Source organism: Rhineura floridana, chromosome 4 (assembly GCF_030035675.1).
Source record: "Rhineura floridana isolate rRhiFlo1 chromosome 4, rRhiFlo1.hap2, whole genome shotgun sequence".
NCBI classification, from domain to species: domain Eukaryota; kingdom Metazoa; phylum Chordata; class Lepidosauria; order Squamata; family Rhineuridae; genus Rhineura; species Rhineura floridana.
Window position 1 is genome coordinate 149468219 of NC_084483.1, and position 22035 is coordinate 149490253.

Genomic DNA, 22035 nt, shown 5'->3' on the forward strand with positions numbered 1-22035 from the left:
TGGATTCCTGAATCATGATGACTAAGTGTACACCTGACTGCTGCTGTAGTTCTGTTGAAACTTGACAGATGTGAAATACACATCACCAACAACAACTAATTTTAAAACACAGCAGCTAAAACCATATTATAACTGCACGCATGTTAAAGTCTCTCTTGTAATTTTTACAATTATTTCTGTGACTTTTTTTAATGGAAGTACTCTTTGAAGATCTGAAATATTCCTGTGTATGGAGCAGCCCCTGGCATTGACCTGAAGGGAAAGCCCATTCAGTATTTCCATTATGCCCAGCATGGGCAACCGGTAACCCAAAGGCATGAAGCCCTCAGTCTAATGTAATGTGGGTGGCAAGGAGGGAATAACAGGGACAGAGAGAGAGAGAAGGGGTGCCCTATCTGCTTTTGATTTAAACCTTGGTTTTTCTGGTTGGCTCTGTCCACTGCCAGCATTAAGCCCCTAAAAATATTCATTATGCATTTTGAAGCTCTGCATCCACAGGAAGTCACTTGCCTATTCTGCTCTGGCAATGCCTCTAGTAGACGGAGGAGGTATGTCATTCAGGATGGACAGCACCATGTGAGGCTGAGCAAATTTAAAGTGTTGCTTCAGCAACAGTCCCAGACTGACCCTTAAATAAGGCTGCAGCTCAGTCTGGATGATTAGCTCTGCTGTGTACTTGTAAGAGAAGCTCCTTTGGTTAAAGGCCCTTGACAGTTTCAGCAGGCATAGACTTCTACAGTGTGGGGAAGATGGTTCTGGATCAGAGTCTCCATTATTGGAGAGTGGCAATCCGACCTCCTTAAGCCAGAGAGGTGTTTGCAGAATGGCCTGTGCCTGAACTAGAACTTCTGGGTAGTGGGGACCATCATGGCTAGCTCTGGTTCTTTCTCCAAGCCTATAGCCTTATCACCTGAAGAGGAGAAGCTGGATTCCAAGGTCATGATCATGATAGCAGCATAAATGCATACTGTTTACCAAGCAAGCTAACTGCTAGTGGTTTAAATTTGCACAGAAAGGAAAATGTAAACCCAGTGTAATCTGTTATATTAATTGAAGGGGGGACAGTAGCAAGAAGCCCCCTGAAATCTGCAGCTGGGCAAGGATTCTTTGTTGCGGAGCCTAGCAAGAAGGCACTTTGCCAGTATTTTTTGGACAGGCAGACATCCCCATTTCAATTGTATTTGAACATATGGTGCACACATGCTCACACAGAAAGCCAGTAGCCACCAGAAACAATTAGACAACCTCTGCATATTGTTGTGAGACATTTCTGTCAGATAGTCTCATAATTCCAAGCTCAATTCATTATGCTTGCAGTGTATTTTAATGTATATGTATGTGTGAAGCTATTATATGCCAGGGTTTTTCTATCCTTGATATGCATGTAAGAAATGAACAAGTACACCAGTAGATTCTTTTAAAGAAGGAACGTATTATTATTTAATTATTCTTAAATCAACTCCTGTAGATTGGTTGTTTGATCTGTTACTTTGTTTGAGGAATAAGAGAGAAAGAGAACTAGAGCACTAGAAAGAGTTAATCTTGCGAAAAGATCATTTTCTTAAAAAAAAATCCAGTTTCTTCTTGCAATGCAAAGCATCAGACTTACTGTAAATAAGATTCATTTATAAAAGATGGCTGGAGTTGGGGTTGGCTTATTTAGTCTAGACGGTATTTTTCTTGCCAAATGTTGCTTCTCTCAGTTCTGCCTGTCATAATTGTTTGATAAAGGCAGTCCAAGAATTCTGTGTATCAAGAGAATTCTTGAGTTCCAGAATGAATGATATTTCGGCTTATAACAATTAATTGTTAAATGTACATTAATTATTTTAAATTAGTGACAAAGGCATTGTCACAGATTCACACAAACTTCTGATGGGGTAGTGGCTACATAGGGTGTGTAAGCCCTTCCAGCTCACTGAGTGTGTTTGTTCCACTGTTGGACCCACATGTTGGATTTATTTTTTTAAATCATTTACATAAATCATTAATTAATGACAATAGCGAGGCAGTTCATAACATGATAAAACTATGAATTATTCTGTGACTAATGATGCAGCTGGGTCAAAGCCGAAAGGAAGCCCAGAGGCTGATGGGCACAGATGCGAAAGGAGAGTCCAGAGTTATACGACGCACGCAATAGGAACATGGAACGTGAGACGCATGAACCAGGGAAAGTTAGAAATTGTCAAGCAAGAAATGGAACGCATGAACATCACAATACTTGGCGTGAGCGAACTAAAATGGACAGGAATGGGACATTTTCCATCAGGCAACTACAAAATACTTTATGCAGGAAATGAGAAATTAAGAAACGGGGTTGCTTTAATAATGAGAAGTGATGTAGCAAAAGCAAATAGGAGCTATAACACAAGGACTGAGCAAGTGATATCAATGAGATTAAACGGGAATCCTATTAACATAAACATCATCCAAGTCTACGCTCCAACGGCAAACGCAGAAGAAGAGGAATTGAAAAGATTTTATGAAGAAGTATAGGAAGAAACTGATCACACACCAAAACAAGATGTACTGATAATCATGGGGGACTGGAATGCAAAAGGAGGGAACAGAGAAGAGCTAGGAATTGTGAGGAAATGGGGCTTAGGAGATAGAAATGAAACAGGAGAAAGATTTATTGAATTCTGTGAAGCCAATAATTTGTTTCTTGCGAACACATTTTTTTAGCAACCGAAAAGACGACTGTACACGTGGACATCACCAAATGGTCGATATAGGAATCAAATTGATTCTATAATTGGTAGCAGAAGATGGAGGTTCCATACTTTCTGTGAAAACAAGACCAGGAGCAGTCTACAGTCCAGATCATGAACTAGTAATATCGAAAATCAGAGTAAAGCTAAAGAAGACCAACAAAGCAATCATAATGCCAAAATATAATTTAAATAACATCCCAAAAGAATATAAAGATCAAATAAGGAACAGGTGTGAGGCTTTAAACTTAGTTGACAGAGAACCAGAAAAACTATGGATTGAAGTGAGAGACATTATCAGGGAAGAATGCAAAAAGACAATACATCTTGTTAAAAAGAGATAAAGACCTCAATGGATGACTGAATAAACTCTTAAAATGGTTAAAGAGAGAAGGAAAGCAAAAGCAAAAGGAGATAGAAACACAGTTAGAACCCTAAATGCAATAATACAACGACTAGTACATAAGGACAAAGAACTATTACAATAGTTATTGTATAGAAATAGAAGTGAACAACAAAAAGGGTAGAACAAGAGCCCTATTCCAAAAGATTAGAGGAAAGGGAAATTTAAACCAAGAGTAGGGATGTTGGATAATCAACAAAGGAACACACTGACTGACTGAGATGAAATAAAAGGAAGATGGAAGCAATACACTGAAGAACTCTATCAAAGAGATGCAAGGATGACAGATTCATTCATGGGGGAACTGAATAATGAAGAACCAGAAATTTCAGAATGTGAGGTGAAAGCTGCTCTTAAAATACTTGGAAGAAACAAATCACCAGGAACAGATGCCAAACCAACAGAGTCGCTACAAGCTACTGAGACTGAATCTGTCCAAATTTTGACAAACATTTGTCAAGAAATATGGAAAACTAAACAAGGTCCCACAGACTGGAAGCATTCAATATATATCCCAGTTCCAAAGAAAGGGGATCCCAGGGAATGCAGTAATTATCAAACTACTGCCTTAATATCCCATGCAAGTAAAGTAATGTTCAAGATTCTACAGCAAAGGCTGTTACCATATATGGAGTATTATTATTATTGTTGTTATTGTTATTGTTGTTATTATTATTATTATATTTGTATACCACCCCATAGCTGAAGCTCTCTGGGTGGTTTACAATAAAAACCATTAAAAACAAATATACAAATATACAAATTTAAAAACACATTAAAAAAACAATTTAAAAACACATGCTAAAATGCCTGGGAGAAGAGGAAAGTCTTGACCTGGCGCCGAAAAGATAACAGTAATTGTCAAACTATTGCCTTAATATCCCATGCAAATAAAGTAATGCTCAAGATTCTACAACAAAGGCTCTTACCATATATGGAGTGAGAAATGCCAGACGTCCAAGCTGGATTTAGAAAGGGAAGAGGCACCAGAGATCATATCGCAAACATACGTTGGATAATGGAATGGACCAAGGAATTTCAGAAGAAAATCACCCTGTGCTATATAGATTACAGCAAAGCCTTTGACTGTGTAGATCATGAAAAACTATGGAATGCTTTAAAAGTAATGGGGGTGCCACAGCATCTGATTGTCCTGATGCGCAACCTATACTCTGGACAAGAGGCTACTGTAAGGACAGAATGTGGAGAAAGCGATTGGTTCCCAATAGGAAAGGGTGTGAGACAGGGGTGTATCACCCTATTTGTTTAATCTGTATGCAGAACATATCATACGGAAAGCGGGATTGGACCAAGATGAAGGAGGTATGAAAATTGGAAGAAGAAATATCAATAATTAAAGATATGCAGATGATACCATACTACTAGCAGAAACCAGTAAGGATTTGAAACGAATGCTGATGGAAGTTAAAGAGGAAAGCACAAAAGCAGGATTACAGCTGAATGTCAAGAAGATTAAAGTAATGACAACAGAAGATTTATGTAACTTTAAAGTTGACAGTGAGGACATTGAACTTGTCAAGGATTATCAATACCTTGGATTAGTAATTAACCAAAATGGAGACAGTGGTCAAGAAATCAGAAGAAGGCTAGGACTGGGGAGGGCAGCTATGAGAGAACGAGAAAAGGTCCTCAAATGCAAAGATGTATTACTGAACACCAAAGTCAGGATCATTCAGACCATGGTATTCCCGATCTCTATGTATGGATGTGAAAGTTGGACAGTGAAAAAAGCAGATAATAGAAAAATCAACTCATTTGAAATGTGGTGTTGGAGGAGAGCTTTGTGCATACCATGGATTGTAAAAAAGACAGATAATTGGGTGTTAGAACAAATTAAACCAGAACTGTCACTAGAAGCTAAAATGATGAAACTGATGTTATCCTACTTTGGACACATAATGAGAAGACATGATTCACTAGAAGAGACAATAATGCTGGGAAAAACAGAAGGGAGTAGAAAAAGAGGAAGGCCAAACAAGAGATGGATGGATTCCATAAAGGAAGCCACAGACCTGAACGTACAAGATCTGAACAGGGAGGTTCACGACAGATGCTGTTGGAGGTCACTGATTCATAGGGTCACAATTGGTCGTAATCGACTTGAAGGCACATAACAACACCAATATGGCTTTCTTGAGGCAATCCCAATACCAAGACCACATTCATAACATGCATTTATTCCACTATTGTTCCATTATAAACAGTCATGGCTTCTCCCAAGGAATACTGGGATTGGTAGTTTATGAAAGGTGGTGAGAGTTGTTAGGAGAGCCCTATTCCCCTCACACAGCCATAATTGCCAGAGTGGTTAAACAATCAGTCTGTCTTCCGAGAGAACTCTGGGAATTGTACCTCTCTAAGGAGAATAGGGGTCTCCTGACAGCTCTCCTCACCCTTCACAAACTACTTCTCAGGATTCTTTGGGGAAAGCCACGACTGTTTAAACTGGAATAATAGTGGAATAAATGTATGGAGTGAATGTGGCCTTGATGGGTTCAGTTTTTCTATCAATGGAGGATTCTTGATGACATTCAGAAAAAAGAAGAGAGCTCACTCTTACTGTGTGCCTCTGGCCATAGGTTGAAATAGTCCATTTGGTGGATGTACCCCTGCAGTGAGCTGATATGTTAGAGGGTCTGGCAACATGTACCAAATGTTACCATTCTCCCACTTACACAGGAGAGTTGCTGCCATACTAGAAATACTCAATAAACTGAACTGAAGTTTCTACCAAAATGTGTTGGGCATTTACACTATTTTATTAAAGGTGAGGTGTGTGTGTGTGAGAGCGAGCGAGCGAATGAATCAGTACTTTTTGAGGCTTGCCTTCTCTCTCTCTCTGTCTCTCTGCTGCTTATAATGGCCTATTTGGTGACTGTAGCCCTGCAAAGAACTGATCTCTGTGGTATCTAATAATATAGCTAACGACTGTGCCTTGTTCCAGTCTTCCTCGCACCCACGGGTTTTGTGGTTGTCCTATCGGCCAGCCCTCAGGTCTTCAGATGCTGCTCTTAAATGCCAGATCGGTTCACAATAAGACCGCCCTCATCCACGATTTAATTGTGGATGAGGGAGCCGACCTGATGTGCATTACAGAGACCTGGGTGGGTGAGCAGGGAGGAGTTAGTCTCTCCCAGCTATGCCCACCGGGGTATCTGGTTCAGCATCAAGGTAGATCTGAGGGTCGGGGAGGGGGGGTAGCTGTGGTCTATAGGAGTTCCATCTCCCTCTCCAGGCACCCTGTCCAAGTGGCTACTGGTTTGGAGTGCTTGCATCTTGTGTTGGGTCAACGTGACAGATTGGGGATTCTGCTGGTGTACCGCCCACCCAGCTGCCCAACGGTCTCCCTAACTGAGCTGACAGAGGTGGTCTCGGATGTACTGTTGAGATCCCCTAGACTTTTGGTGCTGGGGGATGTCAACATTCATGCCGAGACCACCTTGTCTGGGGCGGCTCAGGACTTCATGGCTTCCATGACAACCGTGGGGCTGTCTCAATATGCTGCTGGCCCAACACATATAGCGGGACACACTCTAGATCTAATTTTTGCCACTGGACTGGGGGATGGTGATCTGTATGTAGGGGATTTTACATCGGTCCCTTTGTCATGGACAGATCACCGCTTGTTGAGGTTTAGACCTCTTCCCTCTGCAAGGGTGGGGGACCCATTAAGATGGTCCGCCCCCAGAGACTAATGATTCCTGAGGATTTTCAAAAGGCTCTGGGGAGTTTTTCGGCTGATAAGGCTGGTGCTCCTGTCGAAGCCCTGGTGGAACTGTGGAATGCAGAAATGACCCGGGCGGTTGACACGATCGCCCCTGTGCGCCCTCTTCGGTGTAGAGCTCATGCAGCTCCATGGTATACTTTGGAGCTGAGAGCGATGAAACAGTATAGGAGACGGCTTGAGTGCAGATGGAGGCGAACTCCTGATGGATGCAATTATGCACTGGTAAGTGCCTACACTAAGCTGTATTTAGAGGCAGTGAGGGCAGCAAAGAAGCAACATTTTGCTGCCACCATTAAATCATCGATCTGCCGTCCAGCGGAGCTTTTTAAAATTGTCTGAGGGCTATTGCATTCTGGCCCTACAGACATGGTGGAGTCATCTGAGGCGCGCTGTAATGAATTTGCTAGGCACTTCCAGGATAAAATCTCTTGCATCCGCCAGGACTTAGACTCCAAGGTTGTAGCAGTAGAATCGAATGAGGTGTCCAGCGCACAGTCTCATCCTAATTTTTTGGATGAGTTTCAGTTGGTACAGCTTGAGGACGTTGACAAGGTGCTTGGACTCTTGTGTGCGACCACTTCTAAGTTGGATCCTTGCCCTTCTTGGCTAATAAAAGCTAGCAGGAATGGAACAGCCGGCCGGGCCAGGGCAGTGATTAACGCTTCACTGCGGGAAGGAGTGGTTCCTGGCCTCCTGAAAGAGGCGATTGTAAGTCCACTCCTGAAGAAAACGTCCCTGGACCCGGAAAACCTTAACAACTATAGGCCGGTAGCTAACATTCCATTCCTTGGCAAGGTCCTGGAACGAGTGGTTGCCAACCAGCTCCAGACACTCTTGGATGACACCGATTATCTGGACCCATTTCAGTCGGGTTTTAGACCCGGTTTTGGCACGGAAACAGCCTTGGTCGCCCTGTATGATGACCTCTGTCGGGAGACAGACAGGGGGAGTGTGACCCTGTTGATTCTCCTTGATCTCTCAGCGGCTTTCGATACCATCGACCATGGTATCCTTCTGGGACGACTCACTGATTTGGGAGTGGGTGGTACTGTATGGCAATGGTTCCACTCCTACCTGGTGGGTCGTCTCCATAGGGTAGTGCTTGGGGAGCATTCCTCGGCACCCTGGGATCTCCAGTATGGGGTCCCGCAGGGGTCAGTTCTGTCCCCCATGCTTTTTAATATCTATATGAAGCCGCTGGGTGTGGTCATTAGGAGCTTTGGAGTGCGTTGCCATCAGTACACTGATGACACGCAGCTCTATTTCTCCTTTTCATCTTCTCCAGGTGAGTCTGTCGGTGTGCTGAACCGATGTCTAGCTGCGACAATGGACTGGATGAGAGCTAACAAACTGAGGCTTAATCCAGACAAGACTGAGATGCTGCTGGTGGGTGGTTCTCCTGACAGGATGGGGGATGTTTGACCTGTTCTGGAGGGGGTTGCACTCTCCCTGAAGGAACAGGTTCGTAGCTTGGGAGTTCTTTTAGATCCATCCCTGTCACTTGAGGCTCAGATAGCCTCGGTGGCACGGGGTGCTTTTTACCAACTTCGGCTGGTGGCCCAGCTACGCCCCTATCTGGACAGAGAGAGCCTCGCTTCAGTAGTTCATGCGCTGGTAACCTCGAAATTAGATTACTGCAATGCACTCTACGTGGGGCTGCCTATGAAGACGGTTGGGAAACTGCAGCTTGTGCAGAATGCAGCGGCCAGACTGCTCACGGGGACCAGACGGTTCGACCACATAACACCGATTCTGGCCCGCTTGCACTGGCTGCCTATTTGTTTCTGGGCCCGGTTCAAAGTGCTGGTTCTGACCTACAAAGCCTTACACGGCACAGGACCACAATACCTCCCCCGTTACGAACCTGCCGGTACACTACGCTCATCATCAAAGACCATCCTCCGAGTTCCTACTTATAGGGAAGCTCGGAGGGTGGCAACGTGGAAAAAGGCTTTTTCTGTGGTGGCCCCCGAACTGTGGAACGATCTCCTAGAGGAGATACGCCTGGCGCCAACGTTACTATCTTTCCGGCGCCAGGTTAAAACTTTTCTCTTCACCCAGGCTTTTTAACATGTTTGTATGCGCTGATATTGTTTTAATTTTTTTTTGACATTTTAAACTTTTAATGTGTTTATATTGTTACACGTTTATTGTATTTTTGATGTTTCTTGTCTTGTGAACCGCCCAGAGAGCTTCGGCTATGGGGCGGTCTATAAGTTTAATGAAATAAATAAATAAATAAATATAGGGAACCAAATATTAATATTCTTCCACAGTCACTGGACAGGTGGAGGCATGAGAGCCCTCAGCTCTTTGTGTGATCTGTAAGATGAAAAGGTCATAATTTTCTTGTATTCTCTAAAGATATTATATTGCTTAGTTGTTTGACAGTGTTATCACATATTAGCTCCATATAGACCCACTTGCACAGCATCAGGTTATTATGGATTGTCTGAATCCATCCTAAACTAAGTTTTTATAAGAATGTTTTTGTGCTGAATCTTCATTTCCTCGTGGAACAAATCTGAAGAAATTTGTTAACTAAACTGAACTGTTGTTTTTAGTTAAGTAATGGAGTGTCTTTCTATATACTTCAGAATAGTTAACTAATTGAGTATCGAGTTAACTTAATGTTGTATTTTAAATTCTTTACCCTGGCCTTGACACTTTATATATATACATATTGTGATTTGTTTTAAACTGTTTTTAATGTTGTATTTTAAATTGTTGTAACCTGTCCTGCGATCCTAGCGTGAAAGGTGGGTAACAACAACAATGGCTTACTGTTTTTCAGAACTTAATAGAGCAGGCTTGGACTGGGAGACTTTTATTATATAATTAACTGTGAAGTGCCAAGGCTATGTAGAATACCATGCTATGTGGGTGATGTATGTCAAGCCCAAGGCCTTAATCCAAACCCAGGAACATTTTGTTCTCATCTGTGAACACAGAAACGCCAGGACATATGTTGTGCAACATGTCATAAGAACATAAGAAGAGCCTGCTGGATCAGGCCAGTGGCCCATCTAGTCCAGCATCCTGTTCTCACAGTGGCCAACCAGGTGCCTGGGGGAAGCCTGCAAGCAGGACCCGAGTGCAAGAACACTCTCCCCTCCTGAGGCTTCCAGCAACTGGTTTTCAGAAGCATGCTGCCTCTGACTAGGGTGGCAGAGCACAGCCATCACGGCTAGTAGCCATTGATAGCCCTGTCCTCCATGAATTTGTCTAATCTTCTTTTAAAGCCATCCAAGCTGGTGGCCATTACTGCATCTTGTGGGAGCAAATTCCATAGTTTAACTATGCGCTGAGTAAAGAAGTACTTCCTTTTGTCTGTCCTGAATCTTCCAGCATTCAGCTTCTTTGAATGTCCACGAGTTCTAGTATTATGAGAGAGGGAGAAGAACTTTACTCTATCCACTTTCTCAATGCCATGCATAATTTTATACACTTCTATCATGTCTCCTCTGACCCGTCTTTTCTCTAAACTAAAAAGCCCCAAATGCTGCAACCTTTCCTCGTAAGGGAGTCGCTCCATCCCCTTGATCATTCTGGTTGCCCTCTTCTGAACCTTTTCCAAATCTATAATATCCTTTTTGAGATGAGGCGACCAGAACTGTACACAGTATTCCAAATGCGGCCGCACCATAGATTTATACAACGGCATGATGATATCGGCTGTTTTATTTTCAATACCTTTCCTAATTATCGCTAGCATGGAATTTGCCTTTTTCACAGCTGCCGCACACTGGGTCAACATTTTCATCGTGCTGTCCACTACAACCCCGAGGTCTCTCTCCTGGTCGGTCACCGCCAGTTCAGACCCCATGAGCGTATATGTGAAATTAAGATTTTTTGCTCCAATATGCATAATTTTACACTTATTTATATTGAATTGCATTTGCCATTTTTCCGCCCATTCACTCAGTTTGGAGAGGTCTTTTTGGAGCTCTTCGCAATCCTTCTTTGTTTTAACAACCCTGAACAATTTCGTGTCATCAGCAAACTTGGCCACTTCACTGCTCACTCCTAATTCTAGGTCATTAATGAACAAGTTGAAAAGTACAGGTCCCAATACCGATCCTTGAGGGACTCCACTTTCTACAGCCCTCCATTGGGAGAACTGTCCGTTTATTCCTACTCTCTGCTTTCTGCTTCTTAACCAGTTCCTTATCCACAAGAGGACCTCTCCTCTTATTCCATGACTGCTAAGCTTCCTCAGAAGTCTTTGGTGAGGTACCTTGTCAAACGCTTTTTGAAAGTCTAAGTACACTATGTCCACTGGATCACCTCTATCTATATGCTTGTTGACACTCTCAAAGAATTCTAATAGGTTACTGAGACAGGACTTTCCCTTGCAGAACCCATGCTGGCTCTGCTTCAGCAAGGCTTGTTCTTCTATGTGCTTAGTTAATCTAGCTTTAATAATACTTTCTACCAGTTTTCCAGGGACAGAAGTTAAGCTAACTGGCCTGTAATTTCCGGGATCCCCTCTGGATCCCTTTTTGAAGATTGGTGTTACATTTGCCACTTTCCAGTCCTCAGGCACGGAGGAGGACCCGAGGGACAAGTTACATATTTTAGTTAGCAGATAAGCAATTTCACATTTGAGTTCTTTGAGAACTCTCGGGTGGATGCCATCCGGGCCCGGTGATTTGTCAGTTTTTATATTGTCCATTAAGCCTAGAACTTCCTCTCTCGTTACCACTATTTGTCTCAGTTCCTCAGAATCCCTTCCTGCAAATGTTAGTTCAGGTTGAGGGATCTGCCCTATATCTTCCACTGTGAAGACAGATGCAAAGAATTCATTTAGCTTCTCTGCAATCTCCTTATCGTTCTTTAGTACACCTTTGACTCCCTTATCATCCAAGGGTCCAGTCGCCTCCCTAGATGGTCTCCTGCTTTGAATGTATTTATAGAATTTTTTGTTGTTGGTTTTTATGTTCTTAGCAATGTGCTCCTCAAATTCTTTTTTAGCATCCCGTATTGTCTTCTTGCATTTCTTTTGCCAGAGTTTGTGTTCTTTTTTATTTTCTTCATTCGGACAACACTTCCATTTTCTGAAGGAAGACTTTTTGCCTCTAAGAGCTTCCTTGACTTTGCTCGTTAACCATGCTGGCATCTTCTTGGCCCTGGCGGTACCTTTTCTGATCTGCGGTATGCACTCCAGTTGAGCTTCTAATATAGTGTTTTTAAACAACTTCCAAACGTTTTCAAGTGATGTGACCCTCTGGACTTTGTTTTTCAGCTTTCTTTTTACCAATCCCCTCATTTTTGTGAAGTTTCCTCTTTTGAAGTCAAATGTGACCGTGTTGGATTTTCTTGGCAATTGGCCAGTTACATGTATGTTTAATTTAATAGCACTGTGGTCACTGCTCCCAATCGGTTCAACAACACTTACGTCTTGCACCAGGTCCTGGTCCCCACTGAGGATTAAGTCCAGGGTTGCCGTCCCTCTGGTCGGTTCCATGACCAACTGGTCTAGGGAATAGTCATTTAGAATATCTAGAAATTTTGCTTCTTTGTCATGACTGGAACACATATGCGGCCAGTCTATGTCCGGGTAGTTGAAGTCACCCATTACTACCACATTTCCTAGTTTGAATGCTTCCTCAATTTCATATCTCATCTCAAGGTCTCCCTGAGCATTTTGATCAGGGGGACGATAGATCGTTCCCAGTATTAAGTCCCTCCTGGGGCATGGTATCACCACCCACGATGATTCTGTGGAGGAGTCTGCCTCTTTTGGGGTTTCGAGCTTGCTGGATTCAATGCCTTCTTTCACATATAGAGCGACTCTGCCACCAATACGTCCTTCCCTGTCCTTCCGATATAGTTTATATCCAGGGATAACCGTATCCCACTGGTTTTCTCCATTCCACCAGGTCTCTGTTATGCTCACTATATCAATACTCTCCTCTAAGACCAAGCACTCCAGTTCTCCCATCTTTGTTCGGAGGCTCCTAGCATTAGCGTACAGGCACTTGTAAGCAGTGTCTCTCTTCAAGTGTCTTTGGCACTTGTGGTTTGGCCTGTGGTAATTTTGCTCTTCTGAATTTATATCCTGTGCCCCTGCTCTCACAATGCCTACTTCTAGGCCTACCCCTTTTAAAATTTCACCATTTCTTTGGTTTTTATCTCGGGGGGGGGAGGTTTATTCCGAACCGGACCTTCCTCAGCTCCTGTCGGGTTTCCCCCCTCAGTCAGTTTAAAAGCTGCTCTGCTACCTTTTTAATTTTAAGTGCCAGCAGTCTGGTTCCATTCTGGTTCAAGTGGAGCCCGTCCCTTTTGTACAGGCCTGGCTTGTCCCAAAATGTTCCCCAGTGCCTAACAAATCCAAACCCTTCCACCCGACACCATCGTCTCATCCACGCATTGAGACTGCAAAGGTGGGCCTGTCTGGCTGGTCCTGCGCGTGGAACCAGTAGCATTTCAGAGAAAGCCACCTTGGAGGTCCTGGCTTTCAGCATCCTACCTAGCAACCTAAATTTTGCTTCCAGGACCTCACGGCTGCATTTCCCCATGTCGTTGGTGCCAACGTGCACCACGACCACTGACTCCTCCCCAGCACTGTCTATCTATCTAAACTATCTAAATGATGGGCGATATCCGCAACCTTCGCACCAGGCAGGCAAAATACCTTGCGGTCTACACGCCCATCACACACCCCACTGTCTATGTTCCTAATGATCGAATCACCCACTACAAGGATCCCTCCACCCCCTGGAGATATATCCTCGGCACGAGAGGATAGCTGCTCATCCCCCAAGGAATGGGTCCCTTCTAAGGGATCGTTTCCCTCTTCCTCAGCTGGATGCTCTCCTTCCCCGAGACCATCGTTCTCCATGATAGCAGGAGAGCTATCATCCTTGGAGTGGGACACAGCTATAACATCCCTGAAGGCCTCCTCCACACACCTCTCTGCCTCTCTCAGCTTTTCCAGGTCCGCCACCTTGGCCTTAAGGAAATGAAGTCATTCCCGGAGAGCCAGGAGCTCATTGCACCGAGAGCACACCCACGACTTCTGTCCAACAGGCAGATAGTCGTACATGCTGCAGGCGGTGCAAAACACTGGAAAGCCCCCACACCCCTGCTGGCTTCTTACCTGCATAGTTTTGTTTAAGGTTTATTACGTCAATGGGTTGGAGACTGCGGTTTAGTTGAGGTCAGGGAACAGACGGGCAGAGTGGGGGGCCCTGGCCTCCTCGCCCTGCTGCCGAACTCGCTCTGCTGCTTAACTCGCCTTGACGCTTCGTCAGCTGGGGCTCCCTCTAGCTCATGAAGAAAATAGGTACCATACATGAGCCACATTCTGCAGATGTTTTCAAGTTTCCTTTGAGAAGTAATGAGAATAGGCATATAAGAAAGCAGCGATTTCCATTCCTACCTGTATTCATAACAATCAGTGTTGTTTCTGTGGTGCTGCAGTTGGTTTTCCACCAAATACTATGTTATTCATCTTGCTGCCTACTATTTAACATGTTATGGAAATTATGTAAGCATTTACATAATTTACATAACTTACGTTCATTTCAGTGTAAAGGAACAGTCAAAACAATATAAAAAAGTCATTAATTACATATTGTTTATGGACTTTAAAAAACCCATTTGTATTTGCTTGACTGATTTCAGTTGCCGACCGCAGATGAACATGCAAACTGCAACAATTTCTGTTTCCTTTTCTGTTTTTGTCACACTTCTCCAACATCCCTATATAAGAGTGCTGTTATTTATTTATATTGGTATTGATCTTAATTATCATTTTATCTGTATGCCACCTTTCCACAAAAAAATGCTCAAAGCAGCTTACAACAATGAGAACTATACATCACAAATTCAACAGCTGCAAAAATAATTTCATAGTAACAAGAATAATAAAACAGCAACATATAGTAAATGTGACATCATACAGAAAATCAGTATTATAAATGCAGCAACATTACACCTCCAGACAGTAGCAAAAATTACAAGGGAGTTTGAACAGTTTTACCTGGGTCCTAGATGTTCTAGGTACTACTGTTGTACCTGCTACAAATTAGCTAAGAATCTAGTTAGTCTGATCAAATGTTGAGGCCTCATCTTCCCCAAAGAATCACTGCCTCTTTGGTATCACCATTCAAGTAGCAGCTCATCCCATGACAGTCCCTCTCCTGCAGCAGCTTCCTATAAGACTTCCAAAGGTAGGGGGTGGGGTATCTGGAAACATTCCTCCGATGATGTCACATTTCTGGTTAAATGGATTTTTCATTTATCAATTCTTCTTGTTTCTTCAAACAGAATGATGCCTCGTTCATCCCAGACTTTGATGATGAATGTGCATCATGGCCAAACACAGGAATATGTTATCAAGCCCAAGTACTACCCAACAAAGAAAATAATTTCAGGAGAACAATCTACAGAGAGTTCATTGCCTTTAAGAATAAGCCAGGATCAACTTGCATCACCTTTCCAATGTGAGTATGACTGAAATGGAGTAAACTCTGATGGTGATCTTGGAGGTCCAGAAATAAATTGGGAAGACTGTCAAAAGGAGAACAGAGTGTAATAATGACTTTACCGTTACCTAGATAGTCCGTTTGAATTGTGATAAAGTGATACATTTCTAAATACAATGAAGGACTGTGTGTTAGAACATATAGTCACAGACTACATGTATAGCTGAAGATACTACAGGCCTTTAAGACAAAACCATTAGTACAATTGCTCTGTGGTCCTCAAATTTGGATTATAAAATCAAATTACAAAAGTTTAGCAGCTGAGAAATATTTTGGGTATTTCCAAAAATATTGTTCTCCTGTTCTCACTAAGTGTGTGACCTCAACAGAGATTTGTTCTGAAGTTCATATGATCTCAATGGAAGCAAATGTCTCGCTAAATACTATTAAGTATTGGTTGTAAGCAATCTTCTCTAGAAGAAGGGAGTCAAGAAAGTTGAATCTTATGTCAAATATCAAAAGTTCAGCATGTGAAGCTGCTGAACTTTTAACAAATATATGCAACTTGTTAAAATCGGCTTCTTTACCAGAGGACTGGAGAATGAGCAATGTAACCAAGTTTTTGAAGGGGATCTGTCAGTCTAATTTCTCCCGGATGGTGGATGTTCAACCTGTTCTGGATGGGGTTACACTCCCCCTGAAGGAGCAGGTTCGTAGTTTGGGAGTTCTTTTAGAACCATCCCTGTCACTTGAGGCTCAGGTAGCCTCGGTGGCATGGAGTGCCTTTTACCAACTTCGTTTGGTGGCCCAACTACGCCCCTATCTGGATAGGGAGAACCTCGCTTCAGTTGTCCATGCTCTGGTAATCTCTAAATTAGATTACTGCAATGCGCTGTATGTGGGACTGCCTTTGAAGACGGTTCGGAAACTGCAGCTCGTGCAAAATGTAGCGGCCAGACTGATAACGGGGACCAGGCGGTCCGAACATATAACACAGATTCTGGCCCGCTTGCATTGGCTGCCTATATGTTTCCGGGCCCAGTTCAAGGTGTTGGTTTTAACCTATAAAGCCTTACACGGCGCGGGACCACAATATCTGGTGGAACGCATCTCCCGATATGAACCTACCCATACACTACACTCAACATCGAAGACCCTCCTCCGGGTGCCTACTCAGAGGGAAGCTCGGAGGGTGGCAACAAGAAAAAGGGCCTTCTCAGTGGTGGCCCCCGAATTGTGGAATAGTCTTCCTGATGAGGTACGCCTGGCGCCAACATTACTATCTTTTCCGTGCCAGGTCAAAATCTTCCTCTTCTCCCAGGCATTTTAATAAGTGTTTTAATATGTGTTTAATATGTGTTATAAACGTTTTAAATTTAAATTTTTTTAAGGAAGCCCATTTTTAATGTTGTTTGAATTGTTTTAAATATGTGTTTTATTGTATTTTGATATTGTCTGTTGTGAACCGCCCAGGGAGCTTCGGCTATGGGGCGGTATATAAATTTAATAAATAAATAAATTGGTAGAAAGCATTAGTAAATCTAAAATCACTAACCATAAAGAGGAACAAGCTTTGTTGAGGACAAACGAGTATAGCTTCTGCAAAGGGAAATCCTGCTTAAAATGTTTTAAGAGTATCAACAAGTATGTAGATGGCAAGCTCCTCATAGAGATTATAAACTTAAACTTCCAAAAGGTTTTGTCAGAATCTCTCAAAGATTCTTTAACATCCATTAGATAAGAGAATAGGTCCTTTTATAGATCAGTAGCTGATTACAGAACAGGAAGCAAAAGGTAGGAACTAATTGACAGTTTTCACCAAGAAGGGAAGCAAAGCAGCAGGGTCCTACAAAAACTATTGTGCTGGTGTTATTTAATATATCTAAGCAATTGGCAGTCAGAGAGGTACACAAGTTGTGGGTGACACTAATTTGTTTAGGATGGTAAAATCCAAATTAGAATGTGAGAACCCCAAGGCATCTCTTCAAACTATGTAATAAAATGGTAAATGAAAGTCAGTGTAAGTGCAAAGTAATGCACATTTGGTAAAACAACAACAAAACCCTCAGCTCAAAGAGAGATGCTGATGGATTCTGAATTGGTTGTAACGTGGAATGAGAACTTGAGGTCATGGTGGACAGCTCACATCAGCTGAAATATCAACAGTGTGCAATGGGAGTTTTAAAAAGCGAACTATTTTGTTATTTATGTTTTTGTAATTTCATCTTATAATTAAAATATAAAAAATGGAAACAAAATGTTGCTCATTATTAGGAAAAGGCTTAAAAATAAAACTGCTAGTATCATAATGCCTTTAAATGTATCTGCCATATTGGAATATGTACAATTCTGGTTGTCCCAATTAAAGAGAATACTGTAGAACTAGAAAAGATGCAGGCAAAATGATTGAGCAATACCTTCCTTATAAGGATCTTCCAAAGAAATGGGGCTTTAACTTTAGAAGAAGAAAAAAACTTAGTGTGGGATGTGTTAGATGTAAAGAAAGAGATGGTAAAGAGGTGTTTTTTCCCCTTTTCATAAAACCAGAACTTTGAATCATCCAGTGAAATAGGTCAGTAGAATGCTCAAAACAGACAATAATAAATATTATTCATTCAGTACACAGTTAATTTAGATTTGACGATGGCTAATATCGTAGATGGCTTTCAGAAAAGGATTAGGCAAATTCTTGGAGGATATAGTTGTATCAGTAGCTATTAGCCATTGGAAAATAAATCAATTTTCTATATTCAGAAGCTACATACATCTCTGAATATCAGATGCTAGAGACAAACTATAAGGGAGGACCACTCACTAGACTTGTAAACTTTCTGGCACCAAAACCTCTGAACTGCTGGAAATGCTTTATGCCCTTTCTGAATAGAAGAAACATTTTGGAATAGTCGTCAAAATAATAATGATTAAAAATCCTAATTCCCATAGGAGCAAAAATCCACTTGGTACACCTTTAGACATTTGATGCTACTGCAAGGCAGGATTATGTCCTTCAGGCGTAAACCAGGATTACAGCTTTCAAGTGTAGATATAATCTAATTAAATGTTTTATGAGGGTCTTGTTTTAACTTTCTCAGTAATGTTTTATATTGTTATTTTGTTTTGTTGATTTGTACATCAGCCAAGGGTCCTAACTGATGAAGGGCAGCTTTATAAACATAGCAAGCAAAATATATAAATGTATAATCAGTTTAAATATATACATTTCTGTAGGGTTCTTCTAAACTAGATTACAAGTCTGGATAAAAATAGGACACTCCTAGAGACAGTGAGGGGGGAAAACTGAAACAAATGTGACCAGTAAAGCTGTATTACTCAGTAAATATGAATATTATACGAAAAATGTTTGCATTGCACTCAGGTCAAAGCATATGGTGAGGACATTCCTCAGTCCTCCTGGTACTGAGAGCTCATTGGCTCCAATCAAATACATACCAGCCCTTCTGAACTGTACTGAAATTCCCCGGGGATAAAGCGGCTTCAGATGTTCTTATAGTAGTTCAGGAAACAGCTTAGAATGCTAAGCTGTGACATTCTGTGTATTAATGTAATGGTATATAAAGTCAACAACAGATCAATGGGATAAGAGTGCCACCCTTATTTAATTGGCAGAACTCACACTAATTTCATTGGTTTAAAGAATTTTTAGGTATTAAGTTATATTTAAAATATTTGTTGTTTAACTGTTACTTAAAAATTGGTGCCAATGATTAATGAAGGAATACAATGCATATATGCTATAATAGTCTGTTGGAAGCCATAACTGACTTGGAAGCTGTTGTTGAATTTGATGCCAGAATTTGGATTTTATGTATAGTGGAAATTACTAGTTGGCAATTAGTTGAACATCAGTTATTTATTGTGGGATATGGGTTTGGTACATTAAACATTAAGAGCAAGAGATGATAAATTCATGTGTTGCCTTGACAGATTCATGTGTTGCCTTGAGTGGTTTTTCTCTTCTATATTAGAAGTAGTTACTAGACCATTTACCAATAACAATGTGCTATTCATATTGGGTTGTATCCAATGCTAGTTCTACTCAGAGTAACCTATTAAAGCTAATAGACGTAATTATGTTAATCAATTTCAAAGGATCTACTTTGAGTAGAACTTAGATACAACCAATATTATTTCAAGACCTTTCTTGCTATATTAGCTGCCACATGCTTTTATGGAGATGGATGGTCAAGATAGAATTAGTGTTCTGGGTGAATGAACTTTGTTTTACAAAACCAACTTTTTTTCTATAGACAAGGGGAGGAGGAAATGGAAACACTGCTTCATTGGGATTAGGACACACAAAGTCAATGGCTTTATTTGACGGAAGAGTTTTGTTTTACATGTCCTGAAATCCTGGAGGAAGATACTTTGTATGTTCTTTAAGTGAACGTTGGTCCATTGGGACACTGACCCACTAACCTCACTCTGTCCTCGGCTAGCCCTTACTTGCCTGTTTTCTTACTTCTGGGGAGTGGCACGGCCTGTCAGCTTCCTCCGCCTTAGTCTCAATATTGCTCTTGCAGAACTCAGCAGAGGGGAGGACAGGGACAAAACTAGAATAAGTTGGCTCTGTCTGTCAATGGCTCTGACTCTACCTACTGTTGGTCTCCCTGCCTTCTGCCCTACCATTCCACGGGCACCAGTCACCACTGTCTGCTTTAGTGTGGGTATTTGACCTGCCAACCTCTGTGCTTCCTAGTTCTGACTGAATAACACTTTTACTTTTTTTCTTGAATGCATTCATGCATTCACATTCATGCTTTCTGAGGTATAGGTGGGGCTGTCAGTGAAAGATGTTTGGTATTTTAAAAATATGTGTGAAATAGAAATAATTTCATGGTCCTGTTCCTTAGCAGATATATAATTGCAAGCAGTGGGATGAGAATCAGCTAGTCCACCCTTTCCCTCAGACACAAATAATTACAAACACAATCTTCTTAAGTAAAAGATAAAGAACATTTACTCACGACCTTTCATATGTTCAGAAACATAGGCTTTAGCTTAGATGGAAAGATTAGGAGTCCATTAGTCTTTGGTAATGGTCATCTTGGAAGACAAGCCATGTGGATGCTTCTCTCTCCTCAAGCTTAATGGAGAATATGCAAAATTCCCAGACAAAGGATGAGGAAGAGAAAGCCAGGTAACCCCACCCTTTAGGAAGTTACATCACTGGTAAACAGGTACATGGAATGTTTCCCAAATATCCCTTAAAGGAAACATGCAAGTTTGCTTATTCTAACAAAAGACTGGAGAAGTGATGTCATGTCTTATCAGCCAAAGTAATGGGACAATGGCAAGTACTGATGAGATTATTTTAAGAATGAAGGTGAGGCTCACAACACCCTCTTGAGCCTCCTTGGTAGGCCCTGGGCCTTGGTAGGCCCTGGAAGGGAAGTCCTATTTCAAGCATTGAGAGGAACCACAGAATTAGAAAAGACAGGACCTATATTTGCAATATAAAAATGGTACTCATGGTAGGGATATCATGCATGTGTGCACAGTTCTTTCAGGCACACAAAGTTGGGAATAGTGGTGAAAACAGCTGGATCAGATTCAAATAGCCCAGCAATAACACAACGAAGGTTTTTGCAGAGTAGAGTTTGCCTTTGATACAGGCTTTGAGATGCGCATAATCTCCTACTTCTACTTTCCTAATTTTCCTAAATTCTCAATGTGTTTCACATACCTGATCTCAGGAATTCTTATAGCCACTTTATAAGGTAGTTCAGTATTATCCTCATTTTTCAAAATGTAAGACTGATGATTGTATGCAGCTGAGGTAATACTTGAACTAGGGACTTTTTGAATGAAAGCCAGCTTGGCATTGTCTACAGCCAATATACAATTAGTGGCTTTCAGTTTGATTCAAACCAAGCTGTCTTAATTTGTCAGGGTTTAAGTTTTGTTATTCAGTTCCAGTAAAACATTTACATGTATGAGAATTCTGAGCAAAAAATGGGGGCACTGGTACAAGAATTCTAAGTTGATAATTTGGCAACACTGCCTCAGAGTGTACCTGCCAACAGCATGAAGCAAAGTTTTGACCCAGACCTTGGCCTTAAGCCACTTGGGCATGTCACTAAATGCCTCTATGTTTTCTCAAATCAGTTTTCTTTTTTAAGATTTCAGGGATGGATCAGATCAATTTAAAGGACATCTTTCCATAGAGAAAGGTAGATGTTTTCTTCCATTGGAAGAACATATAGAGCACAGCCATGACCCTTGACCCTGGGGATTGGTGGTTGGAGTCTCACTAATAATTATTAAAGGAAACAACAGGTGAAATAAAAACTTCAGAGTTTGTACAATAGATGGTAAATATAGACTGAGATGAGAGAACGTACTGAAAAATGTGTTTAAAAATAAATATGGAACAGCTGTTTGAATTTATTGAGCATTGTTGATGTTATGCACTGAAAATAAGTCATGGGCTCCGCAGAGGAAAAATCAAATATGTGCTTATCTAATTCAGGACGGTAAAGTAGTTGACAACTTTTAACCCAGAATTCTTGTGAGCTCATCTTTCCATCTTTAAAAACATTCTTAATACACAGAGTGTTTTTTTTGGATCCCAAAGCTCTGGAAAATATATAGTTCACATTATCTATTCAGAAATAAGTTTCTTGTCTTTCTAGGCTATTCTAGTCAGTTACAATTTTTTTCTATGAATCAAAACAAGAAGCTATGGAAGAACCATTGTTGAGGAATTACCTTAACACA

At 41.5% G+C, this 22035-nt stretch overlaps 1 protein-coding gene across 1 annotated transcript in view; it reads left to right on the plus strand.

The window, feature by feature from the left end:
* LTBP1 (latent transforming growth factor beta binding protein 1) overlaps nucleotides 1–22035 on the plus strand; it is a 366037-nt gene that overhangs the window by 74525 nt on the left and 269477 nt on the right. The window contains exon 4 of the mRNA XM_061626114.1: nucleotides 15140–15315. Within this exon, the coding sequence (XP_061482098.1) occupies nucleotides 15140–15315 (176 nt within the window). The remainder of the gene's footprint in view (nucleotides 1–15139; nucleotides 15316–22035) is intronic.